Source organism: Oncorhynchus kisutch, linkage group LG11, assembly GCF_002021735.2.
Source record: "Oncorhynchus kisutch isolate 150728-3 linkage group LG11, Okis_V2, whole genome shotgun sequence".
NCBI classification, from domain to species: Eukaryota; Metazoa; Chordata; class Actinopteri; order Salmoniformes; family Salmonidae; genus Oncorhynchus; species Oncorhynchus kisutch.
The window spans coordinates 45,481,596-45,495,259 of NC_034184.2; the positions used below are offsets into that span (position 1 = coordinate 45,481,596).

General features: G+C 41.9%; 1 protein-coding gene across 1 annotated transcript in view; it reads left to right on the top strand.

The window, feature by feature from the left end:
• The window catches only part of adgra1b (adhesion G protein-coupled receptor A1b), a 248,648-nt gene that overhangs the window by 86,128 nt on the left and 148,856 nt on the right, over window positions 1-13,664 (top strand). The window contains exons 11-12 of the mRNA XM_020495023.2: window positions 1,023-1,184; window positions 1,600-1,806. Of these exons, the coding sequence (XP_020350612.2) occupies window positions 1,023-1,184; window positions 1,600-1,806 (369 nt within the window). The remainder of the gene's footprint in view (window positions 1-1,022; window positions 1,185-1,599; window positions 1,807-13,664) is intronic.

Here is a 13,664-nt window from a genome sequence, read left to right on the forward strand (position 1 = left end):
GGAAGATTCTCCCATCTCCACAGAGGAACTCAGACATAAGCCAGAGGAACTCTGGCGGCCAGCTCTAGGAAGAGTCTTGGTGGTTCCAAACTTCTTCCATTTAAGAATGATTGAGGTCACTGTGTTCTTGGGGACCTTCAATGCTGCAGACATTTTTTGGTACCCTTCTCCAGATACAATCCTGTCTTGGAGCTCTACGGACAATTCCTTCAACCTCATGACTTGTGGGACCTTATATAGACATGTGTGTGCCTTTCCAAATCATGTCCAATCAAGACCACAGGTGGAGTAACACCTCCAGGGCTATCAATGTAAACAGGATGCACCTGAGCTCAATTTCGAGTTTCATAGCAAAGGGTTTGAATAGTTCAGGATGGAAATGGAACTAGCACTTTATGCTTCATGCACTCACAGTTCAGGAATAAAGGCGTCTTATCCTGCCACCATACAACCTTCAATATATTTTGAAAAGCGATTCACTTTTCATCTGACTTTTTTTCTTGCTTGTGACAATAATGCACCTGGGAGTTGTGGTGATTAAGATATAATATTCCCTTAACCAATTCAAAATGTCTATCCTCTATACGATTGAAGACAACTACAGGGTCTGGGCACACAGATCAGAGGAGTGTGTTGGAATTGGAATTGGCTTTTTCTGTGCGAAGATCATTAGTTGGAGCTCTCATCTCCGAGCCACTTGCCATAGGTAAACACAGTCATACTAGAAAACCTACCAATACTTGGATTCCCAGATACACAATGATTAATGCCAACCCAATCTCTCTACAGAACAGTTAGATTAAAAAACTCTGACGTTGATGTAAATAGTTCAACTGTCATCACATTGAAGTGATTATGCCCCATTGGAGACGCTAATCTAAATTAAATCTTTATATAATGAATAAAGTCACCATCACCACCCTCGAGCAATCCGTTTTGGTATAATAAATGGCTTTTCTTTAGTGGATGTGATAGATGTTAATGACAGATCTACTTTTCTCTCTTTTACCTGAATCCTGTAGCTAGGGGACTATATCTCTGACATAGCCAGTAACATGATGCTGGTGGAGGAACACATCCTGTGGATGGCTCAGAACGAGGCCAGGGCGTGTACTCGCATCGTCCAGTGTGTGGAACGCATCGCCGACCTGGCTCTCACCATAGACACGCAGGTCATATCAAAGGTAGGTAGACAAACATCAAATGCACTTAAATGTCTATAAATTACATTTGAACCCCTTAAAGGATACAGGTGACCAGTATTGTTTGCAACAAAAGAATCCTGCAGCAATAGAATTTTAACATTTAGTCCATTCACACTTTTCCGTAGATGTAATGTTGCTTGATCGTGGTTAGGCTTTTAGCTAGTCAAAATTAGGCTTCATGAAAAGTGCCTGCAACCCCGGGAAAATTCTCAGCGACAAAAGAGTGACCAAATTAAGATCCAATATCTGCACCTTATAAAGTGCTACCAAGATTGGTTTCAGAATCAAAGCTAGTTCATCATTCTTTTAATCTCACAGCTCAGCATGACCAGCACTTTGGTTTAGTTTTGTCAACATCTCACTCCACCCTCCCTATCACTCTGTCTCCATCCAGGTGTCTCCTAACATAGCCCTGGAGGCCTTTCTGATCAGACCGTCTAACTTCCAGGGTCTTTCGTGTACGGCAGGACAGAGAGCCCCCCTTCCACCCCTCTCTACTCAGAGGGCCGATGGGGACCAGGATGCCATCGGGGACCTGCTGCTCAACTTCAAATGTCACCCAATCAACGGCAGCGGCTCCCCCGCCAGCCGACTCCTCAAGGTACAGTACATAGAAATAGAATGGCTTGATAATAAAGCACACACTGAATGATGAAATTCCTGCTTTTACTCCCTGGTTAATGGGTATAACATCCACTCAATACTGCCACTGGTCCCCCTATTAAAGACTGTTGACCTGAATGCGGATGTCTGTTCTAGGAATTATACTGTACTTCTATGGTACAGTAAGAGTTAATCACAGATTGGACATTTATTTCTGTCCAAAAGTTTATCTTGTCTATATTTTTGTACATAATGCAGCTTATTATGGTGAATAATGAAATGCACCCACTGCTTGTTGTGTAAGAATAACAGGGCAGGGCTCCTGAGTTGATGGTGTCTATTACTCTCCATAAATTGACATCCTGTTTTGGTGCCATGGCATGGTGTAAATCAGCTGTGATAGGCTGCGCTGTAAAGTGGGAGGAGTGGGGAATTGGTGGGGTAGTTTTGAAGTCAGAGTATGCAGGCCATTCCCCTGTGATGGATACTGTGGCCTTGTATCCCTGTCACACTAAATCACTGTTATCCTGTCATAACGGCTGCTGGCCCATCCCAATTGACAGATGACAGCTTACAGTCTACAGATGCAGACAGGGAAAAACACTCCTCTGGCATTGAAGGGGCATTGTTTTGCAATATTTCAGTAGGTAGTTATACCCTTCAGCCACTGTGTGTGTGTGCGCGTGCGGATGTGTGTCTGTGTGTTTGCTTGCGTGCTTGCCTGTTTCTGCGTGGTTGTTAACTGTGTCCGATTCAGATTAGATAAGCCTGTCTACTGTGTTCAGCTATTATTTAGCTTGTTCGGAGGGCCCAGTGCAGCTACGCAGTGTTCTGAGATAAAATAGCCATGGGGAGAAAAGCAACGCAGTCCTTTAATGACTAAGCTGTCCCTTTGTGATTATCAATGACAGAGGTTGAGAGTATGACAAGGCTTATAGAAGTGAACAAATTCCAAACCAAACCTGTGTGGCTTGATAGACAGGGAGTGATTGTCATTGATTGTGAGGGGCACTCAGAGCAGTAGTGAGGCTACTTAGGGTGGGGGATGCTGCCAGCCAGCCATCTCTCAGCCCTCTCTCTCTCTCTCTGCCTCTCTCATAACTATACCTTTTTTTTAACCCTGGCACTGGACTCTTCCTTGCTCTCCTCTGCTCTGGGAGTACAACCCTCCGACGTGGCACTGCATATGCGAAGGTCCCTCCAATTACTGCCGATCTGGCACGGCCTCACAGGCCCTTTCTCACTTCTAACAGCCGCCCTGGCAGCCCCTCACATCCACTGTTTAGAGGGCGCTTTTCCACTCCAGTAATTTCTCATGTAGGCATCTGGTAGGATTGTTTTGTGCATAGGAATGCCATTTACAGGATTAGAATAGAAATCCTGGAGAAATCAGTTTACTGTTATTGGGTTATTTTCTTGTGGAAAACAATGGCAGTCAACCAGGAATAACTGCACTATGGTATTGCTACATGACAATAGTCATTGTTTGTGTCTCTCACCAAATGAGGGATGTAAGTGCTGGACAGCTAGTCATCCTGATGTAGACAACAGTTATGTTGGGATTCCCCCCTTTGAATTCCAAAATGGTTGGTACTGGCACGTCCCTAGGCAAGGCTTCTCCCATTGGGGGGCAATTCAACTTCTGGGTGTAGTGCCTCCCGGTGGCTGGAGGTGTAGGTGCAGGGGAGTTGCAGGGCTCAGCGGTTCCCTTTGATTGTCCCACTGCTCAGTAAAACCGACTCAGACCTACAACATCCTTTAGGAGAGGCTGCTTCCACTCATATTACCGTTCCCATCTCTCCTTTCCTCAGTACATTGTCTCATGCATAGAACACTGCGTGTTTGGATTAATTGTAGAACACCCCCTCTCTGTGCTGTGGTTAGTTCAGTGTACTCTGCTGGTGTTAATCTTTAGAACCGCTAAAGCAGTCATTTTGACTGCTCGTGATTTTAGATTTTTTTCCCTGCCATTTTTTAGCTCATGCTGCCCTCCGTCCTTGACTTTTCCTAACTAAGTCGATATACCACACTGCTGTTGTCAATGTCACACATATTTTCACACCAGTTTCACACATATACCAACAGTTTTAAGAAATTAAGTAAAGGATCATAGGGAGAATGGGTGAGTTAATGAGCGAGGAGAAGCGAAAGAAGTGGAATCACCAATTGTGAATGAAGAACAGGGCGGGCCATTCTATTCCTTCACTTCAACTGTCATTGGCGAACAAGTTGCTTGCAAAGAAATCAGGTCTGACCAGCACCATGAACAAAGTGAGACGGGAGCTCCCTCCCTCTGCGTAAAAAACGGCACCTGCTAAAGAATGACAAGACAACGGGACACATTCAAGAGAAAGCCACATACTATTACGCACTACAACCAAACAAAGTTATGTCAAAGTGTGTCAAGTAAGTGAATGTTACAAAACATTTTGTCAATTGTTAGGACAAGGGATAACAGCTAAATTAAATTCAGCTGATGCCATTGGTGTCACGCCTGCTCCCGCTCCCCATCCATGGCGCTCGAAGGCGCCAGGCTCCCCAGCAATGCACACTCCTGCCACCATCATTACGCACACCTGCCTTCCCCCCGTCACGCGCATCAGCAATTATCGGACTCACCTGGACTCAATCACCTCTGTCATTACTTCCTCTATATCGCTCTGTTTCCCCGCTCTGTTCCCCCGCTTCAGCATTAATATGTTCATATGTCTTTGTGTACCCGTGTGCTGACGCTGTTCCTGTCCTGTTACCTGTCTGTTCTTCATTACATGTTCAACTCCCCGTACCTGCTTCCCATCTCCAGTGTCGGTCCTTACAATTGGGTGAAGATGCACACAAGTACGAGCTGACAATAATTTACTATTTTTGATTGTTGTCATATCAACAGTAATATACGTTATAATGCTATTGCTATTGCTTTTTTTGCCAAGTTTCACTATTTATCAAGGCGACTTGCCGCTTATAATGATGTTTACATGCTGATCACACCGCTCTCGTTGCAAAATAAATTTACTCATACAGTACCAGTCAAAAGTTTCGACACAACTACTCATTCAAGGGCATTACTTTATTTTTACTATTTTCTACATTGTAGAATAATATTGAAGATATTAAAATGATTAAATAACACATATGGAATCACCAAATCACCAAACCACCAAACCATGTAGTAACCAAAAAAGTGTTAAACAAATCAAAATATATTTCAAATAGGCACCCTTTGCTTTGATGACAGCTTTGCACACTCTTGGAATTCTCTCAACCAGCTTCATGAGGAACAACAACAGTCTTTCCAACAGTCTTTAAGGAGTTCCCACATATGCTGAGCACTTGTGGGCTGCTTTCCATTTCACTCTGCAGTCGAACTCATCCCAAATCATCTCAATTGGGTTGATTTCGGGTGATTGTGGAGGCCAGGTCATCTGATGTAGCACCATCACTCTCCATCTTGGTCAAATAGCCCTTACACAGCCTGAAGGTGTGTTTTGAACATTGCCCTGTTGAAAAACAAATGATAGTCCCACTAAGCCCAAACCAGATGGGATGGAGTATCGCTGCAGAATGCTGTGGTAGCCATGCTGGTTAAGTGTGCCTTGGATTCTAAATAAATCACCGACAGTCACCAGCAAAGCACTCCCACACTATCACACCTCCTTCACGTTGGGAACCACACATGTGGATGTCATCCGTTCACCAACTCTGCGTCTCACAAAGACATGGCAGTTGGAACTAAACATCTCACATTTGGACTCATCACACCAGAGGACAGATTTCCACCGGTCTAATGTCCATTGCTCGTGTTTCTTGGCCCAAGCAAGTCTCTTCTTATTAGTGTCATTTAGTAGTGGTTTCTTTGCAGCAATTTGACCATGAAGGCCTGATTCACACAGTGTCCTCTAAACAGTTGATGTTGAGATGTCTGTTACATGAACTCTATGAAGCATTTATTTGGGCTGCAATCTAAGGTGCAGTTAACTCTAATGAACTTGAAACTCTGGTTCTTCCCGTCCTGTGGCAGTCCTCATGAGAGACAGTTTCATCACAGCGCTTGATACTTTTTACGACTGCACTTGAAGAAACTTTCAAAGTTCTTGAAATTTTCCGCATTGACTGAACTTCATGTCTTACAGTAATGATGGACTGTCATTTCCCTTTGCTTATTTGAGCTGTTCTTGCCATAATATGGACCCAGCCCTATTTGGTAAAAGACCATATTCTGTATACCACCCCTGCCTTGTCCCAACACAACTGATTGGCTCAAACATATTAAGAAGGATAGAAATTCCACAAATTAACCTTTAACAAGGCACACCTGTTAATTGAAATTCATTCCAGGTGACTACTTCATGAAACTGGTTAAGAGAATGCCAAGAGTGTGCAAAACTTTCATCAAGGAAAAGGGTGGCTACTATATTTTGCTTTGTTTAACACTTTTTTTGGTTACTACATGATTCCATATGTGTTATTTCATAGTTGTGATGTCTTCACTGTTGTTCTACAATGTAGAAAATAGTAAAAATAAAGAAAAACCCTTGAATGAGTAGGTGTGTCCAAACTTTTGACTGGTACTGTAGATGTTATTAAATAATTGCACCCACACTGCTCGCGGGCGTCAACGAGTGTCTGTGTAGCCAGGCGCTAAAATAGAACTTGGTTTTATCTGTGACGCTTGACTCGCTGCATGTCCCGCCTCTCCCATTACCTCATTGGTTTTTAGGAGCATATACCCACGTGCCATCTCCTCATTGGTTTTTAGGAGCATATACCCACATGGGTGATTAAAAGATGAACTGAGGTCCAGTTGGTAGTGGTAATGGGACCTCAAAGTTGGTTGCCAACTGTTATATAAAGTCCAAAGAAGATGAAGAAGCCTGAAGGAGGAGAGATTACTAGAAACAAACTCGGTTTACCCTTTTATCTGTGGATTAGTTGTCAGAGTAGAGGACCTTGTGCATTTCAGGTAAAATAACAACCCAAATGTTTTTATCCCTTGACATTTTATTTATTTTTTATTTATTTTGTCATTGTAAAAACAAGCTGTTCCCATGTTCCAACGCAAATGCTTTCTGTTTCATAGTTTTAACAAAGGCACTCCACAAAATGTTTGATTGAACATATAGCCTACAGTAACAGAAACGAATGAAAATGCTATTGTGTTATTTGAAATGAAGTACAAATTGTATTCTAATGTTACCCAAGGCCTTCATAAACACAAACAAATGATTATTTTTTTCTATAGCATATATGAAACATATTAATTACTCTGTTAGAATGTTTCTGTCAGATTGACTGCTCTTTAGCTTGAAGGGGGGGTCCATCAACGTCCAGCTGTTCTAGTGTTAAGCCATAGTGCTTTTTTTATCCACCGCTCTCTGAATGTCTGATCTCCTCTCTCTCACTAGCTGTGTCTCATACACGTTTAGTGCTGTGCCAGGTTAAACTGAACTATGGCACAAAGCCCATGCACATCCAAACGAGAGGCATAGCGTCAGCATTGCACTACGCATGCATGCACACAGACACAGACATACACACACATACACACGCTAGATGCCAGACCACAGCCACCAGCTCCATCCAACACAAATGGTTTCAAATGTCTGGCTGGTAGCTAATTGGGTTGGATAACAGTGAAGTAGGAGGATTCTGGTTTGTGGATTTCCTCAAAAGAATTCCACTCAAAGACCACACACTCCCCTCATAACACTCTGCCAAGCTGCACAGTTAGCTTTTGCCTTTTTACTTCCAACAGAATGTCTAATAACAGAATATCAGGTGCATCATAAAGTATATTATAGTCTGCCAATAAACTACTGTACTATTTAAAATGAAAACACAAACACAGATATAATCATGCATTTAGTTTAATTTCAAACATTTTGCATGCCTAATAGAGATTAGTTTTAGAGAGGAGAAATATTCTCATGGACTCAATCTGTGACAGAAAGCTAATGATACTGTCTTTGATAAGCTCACCTGAGTTTAACTTGACATCGTTCATATTATTACCTACTTATCATCAAAGCAGATTCTCTTTCAGTGCCATCTGGTAAACACAATTAATCTCATCTGATGTAATTACCCACAAGCATTTTTCTACAATATTTTATGTTATGTCCTTAATTTAAATGCTGATCAATCTTTGTTTTGACGGTGAATCTGATTCTTAGAAAATGCCTGAATATGTTTTGGTTCAAAGTCTGACAATTAGACACCTACGCTGACATTTTCTGCCTAATCGCACACTCATGCCTAAATAACAGTTTTGAATAGTGGGACATTGCAAATAATCCCAAATATGTTTGGAATACTGCTGCTCACGATGTTTGCCTTGCATTTTCACATTGTTTAATTTAAATGACAGCATTAAAAGAGCCGTTTCAAAATATCACGCCTCCAAGTGTAGTGGGTAATAGTGTTTTCATGCACTGTGAAGGTGAGATTAAAAATGTCTTCTAGAATCCAAGTGATGTCTTGTTTGCTTACCATGGTAGAGTGCTCCTCTATGTGGAACAGATTTTGAACCCATTGAAGTGCTAGTTTTGGCAAGTCGGTTAGGACATCTACTTTGTGCATGACACAAGTAATTTTTCCAACAATTGTTTACAGACAGATTATTTCACTTATAATTCACTATCACAATTCCAGTGGGTCAGAAGTTTACATACACTAAGTTGACTGTGTCTTTAAACAGCTCGAAATTCCAGAAATGATGTCATGGCATTAGAAGCTTCTGATTGACTAATTGACATAATTTGAGTCAATTGGAGGTGTTCCTGTGGATGTATTTCAAGGTCTACCTTCAAACTCAGTACCTCTTTTTCTTGACATCATGGGAAAATCAAAAGAAATCAGCCAAGACTTCATAAAAAAAAATGTAGAACTCTACAAGTCTGGTTCATCCTTGGGAGCAATTTCCAAACACCTGAAGGTACCATGTTCGTCTGTACCAAAAATAGTACGCAAGTATAAACACCATGGGACCATGCAACTGTCATACCGCTCAGGAAGGAGGAGCGTTCTGTCTCATAGAGATGAAAGTACTTTGGTGTGAAAGTAAAGTATCTATGTCCACAGTAAAACAAGTCCTATATCGACATAACCTGAAAGGCCGCTCAGCAAGGAAGAAGCCACTGCTCCAAAACCACCATAAAAAAGCCAGACTACAGTTTGCAACTGCACACATGGACAAAGATCGTACTTTTCGTATAGAAATAGAACTGTTTGGTCATAATGACCATCGTTATGTTCTGAGGAAAAAGGGGGAGGCTTGCAAGCCAAAGAACACCATCCCAACTGTGAAGCACGGGGGTGGCAGCATCATGTTGTGGTGGTGCTTTGCTGCAGGAGGGACTGGTGCACTTCACAAAATAGATGGCGTCATGAGGGAGAAAAATTAGGTGGATATATTGAAGCAACATCTCAAGACATCAGTGAGGAAGTTAAAGCTTGGTCGCAAATGGGTCTTCCAACTGGACAGTGACCACAAGCATGCCTCCAAAGTTGTGACAAAATGGCTTAAGGACAACAAAGTCAAGGTATGAGAGTGGCCATCACAAAGCCCTGACCTCAATCCTATAGAAAATGTGTGGGAAGAATGGAAAAAGCGTGTGCGAGCAAGGAGGCTTACAAACCTGACTTGGTTACACCAGCTCTGTCAGGAGGAATGGGCCAATATTCACCCAACTTATTGTGGGAAGCTTGTTGAAGGGTAGCCAAAATGTTCGACCCAAGTTAAACAATTTAAAGGCAATGCTACCAAATACTAATTGAGTGTATGTAAACCTCTGACCCACTGGGAATGTGATGAAAGACATAAAAGCTCAAATAAATAATTATTTCTGCTATTATATTGACATTTCACATTCTTAAAATAAAGTGGTGATCCTAATTTACCTAAGACAGGGAATTTTTACTAGGATTAAATGTCAGGAATGGTGAAAAAGTTTAAATGTATTTGGCTAAGCTGTATGTAAACTTCTGACTTCTACTGTAAAACATTTTACAAGCACAGAGTTCAGGCATTTTGGTCGGAATGCAGGTATTCCATTTATTGTAAATATCAATGGTATATCAGTTATTTTTTTATACCCTGTGATTAAATTAAAGACAATTTTATGTGCCTTATTTGCATATACAGTGTTTTTCGGGAAAGTATTCAGACTCCTTGACTTTTTCCACATTTTGTTACGTTACACTCTTAATCTGAAATTGATTCAATCAATACAAATCCTCAGCAATCTACCCCATAGTGACAAAGCAAAAACAGGGGTTTAGATTTTTTTTTTACAAATGTATTAAAAATAAACAACTGATACCTTATTTACATAAATATTCAGACCCTTTGCTATGAGACTATAAATTGAGCTCAGGTGCATCCTGTTTCCATTGATCATCCTTGAGATGTTTCTACAACTTGATTGGAGTCCACCTGTGGTAAATGCAATTGATTGTACATAATTTGGAAAAGCACACCCTGTCGATATATAAGGTCCCACAGTTGACAGAGCAAAAACCAAGCCATGAGGTTGAAGGAATTGTAGGTTGAGCTCCCAGACAGGATTGTGTCAAGGCACAGATCTAGGGAAGGGTACCAAAACATGTCTGCAGTATTGAAGGTCCCCAAGAACACATTGGCCTCATTCTTTCTTAAATGGAAGAAGTTTGGAACCACCAAGACCAACTAAGCAAATGGGGGAGAAAGTTCTTGGTCAAGGAGCTGACCAAGAACCCAATGTTCACTCTGACAGAGCTCTAGAGTTCCTCTGTAGAGATGGGAGAACCTTCCAGAAGGACAACGATCTCTGCAGCACTCCGCCAATCAAACATTTTATGGTAGAGTGGCCTGAAATGTTTTCTAAAAACCTGTTTTTGCCATTATGGGGCATTGTGTGTAAATTTATGAGATATTTTTTTATTATTATTCCATTTTAGAATAAGGCTGTCACCCAACAAAATGTGGAAAAAGTCAAATACTTGTGAATACTTTCCGAAGGCATTATATATACTGGTTGTATTTGCATACATGAAAAAATGTATTTAAAGGGGAGGAATGGAGCTGCAACAACCCAAATCTTGCTCGGTCTATGCCTACCTGCACTCACTCACCTGTGCTGTCTAGACTTCTTCATTAATAATGTTATTGTCACGTTATCTTGCATAATTCAACTAGTTTGTCAAGCAAAGGAGACAGCACCATTTTAATTCAAAACTCTTGACTCTAGGTTACACCTATCTATTCATACTTTACATTGTTTGTGATATCAGACATAATATCACTATAACCAGTGTTCATTTTCAGAAGTCATTTAAGCGGATCTCATTTATAAACATTTCAACTATATTAAATCCTGAATTTTTTCGATTGCACAAAAAAATGAACACCACCGAAAATAAAGTTGTCCCTCGACAAAATCCCCGACAAAGCGTTCTTATAGATGCAACGTTAAGCCAATGTACAGCATTCCACTGAACCCACTTCAGCCATGACTGGATTGTTTGACAGGTAGTTATAAACGATTCTGTGGTCATTACGTTAACAGGAAAAAACAAATGGCACAAGCAAGACTGGGAAAGAATCGCCAGAGTAAAATTAAAGATATCAATTCAGCTAAGTTTAAGTGACGAGGATTTTGCACCACTCAAACACAGGAGGTGGCTGAAAATAAAATACTCTCAGGTGTGTGGTCATGCGCTTTGCTAATGTGTTGCATAATTTTCCATGTCATGAAAGTAGAGTTAAAAACTAACTGCATAGCTAAGCCACAGGGACCCAGTAACAGCCTACTGTAGGCGTAGCGGACAGGCCAGTTAGGACAATATTTATCAATCACTTCTCTCCCCCTTACTCATTGAGGCATAAATAGTGAGGGTATGTGGCTGATCTGGTGGGATATTCTAACCTCCCTCTCTTAATAGCCTTCCTGCTTCATAGAGCTTTAGTGCTTTTAAATTACGCTACTGCTAGCCCTTAGTCGCTAAACAGTCACCCTGCAGGTTAGAGCTATGCTACCTCATCTGGGGAACTGTTGCTGCTAGAAATACACAACCACTGGCAGGACAACACACCCACCAAATACCTCATCCCACAAGTGCTCAGAGACCAACTTAATCTATACAACCTACTTTTTATACACAGATTCAGTAATTCCCCGATTAGTGGTGTAAAATATGCCATGCCATATAAACTCAGCAAAAAAAGAAACATCTCTTTTTCAGGACCCTGTCTTTCAAAGATAATTCGTAAAAATGCAAATAACTTCACAGATCTTCATTGTAAAGGGTTTAAACACTGTTTCCCATGCTTGTTCAATGAACCATAAACAATTAATGAACATGCACCTGTGGAACGGACGTTAAGACACTAACAGCTTACAGACGGTAGGCAATTAAGGTCACAGTTATGAAAACTTAGGACACTAAAGAGGCCTTTCTACTGACGCTGAAAAACACCAAAGAAAGATGCCCAGGCTCCCTGCTCATCTGCGTGAACGTGCTTTAGGCATGCTGCAAGGAGGCATGAGGACTGCAGATGTGGCCAGGGCAATAAATTGCAATGTCTGTACTGTGAGACGCCTAAGACGGCGCTACAGGGAGACAGGATGGACAACTGATTGTCCTCGCAGTGGCCGACCATGTGTAACAACACCACCACAGGATCGGTACATCCGAACATCACACCTGCGGAACAGGTACAGGATGGTAACAACAACTGCCCGAGTTACACCAGGAATGCACAATCCCTCCATCAGTGCTCAGACTGTCCGCAATAAGCTGAGAGAGGCTGGACTGAGGGCAGATAGGCCTGTTGTAAGGCAGGTCCTCACCAGACATCACCGGCAACAACGTCGGATATGGGCACAAACACACTGTCACTGGACCAGACAGGACTGGCAAAAACGACTCTTCACTGACGAGTTGTGGTTTTGTCTCACCAGGCAGGGGTGATGGTCGGATTCGCGTTTATCGACGAAGGAATGAGCGTTACACTGAGGACTGTACTCTGGAGCAGGATCGATTTGGAGGTGGAGGGTCCGTCATGGTCTGGAGCGGTGTGTCACAGCATCATCGGACTGAGCTTGTTGTCTTTTCAGGCAATCTCAACGCTGTGCATTACAGGGAAGACATCGTCCTCCCTCATTTGGTACCCTTGCTGCAGGCTCATCCTGACATGACCCTCCAGCATGACAATGCCACCAGCTATACTGCTCGTACTGTGCATTATTTCCTGCAAGTCAGGAATGCCAGTGTTCTGCCATGGCAAGTAAAGAGCCCGGATCTCAATCCCATTGAGCACGTCTGGGACCTGTTGGATCGGAGGGTGAGGGCTAGGGACATTCCCCCCAGAAATGTCCGGGAACTTGCAGGTGCCTTGGTGGACTAGTGGGATAACATCTCACAGCAAGAACTGTCAAATCTGGTGCAGTCCATGAGGAGGAGATGCACTGCAGTACGTAATGCAGCTGGTGGCCACACCAGATACTGACTGTTACTTTAGATTTTAACCTGTCTGTGGAACTTGTTCAGTTTATGTCTCAGTTGTTGAATCTTGTTATGTTTGCTGAAACTGAACACAGTTGACAGTGAGAGGATGTTTTTTTTTGCTGAGTTTAGTATTAACTTTAATACTAAGTGACAGTGAGTGCATACAATTTAGCATGTAGACCCAGCAGGAATTGAACTCACAACCCTGGTATTGTTAGCAGCATGCTCTTAGCAGCGGAGTCATGAATGCGACATAATTTATATATGTTTTTATTTGACCTTTATTTAACTAGGCAAGTCAGTTAAGAACAAATTCATATTTTCATAATGCCAGATTGTTCAGACCCCTTCACTTTCCACATTTTCTTAAGT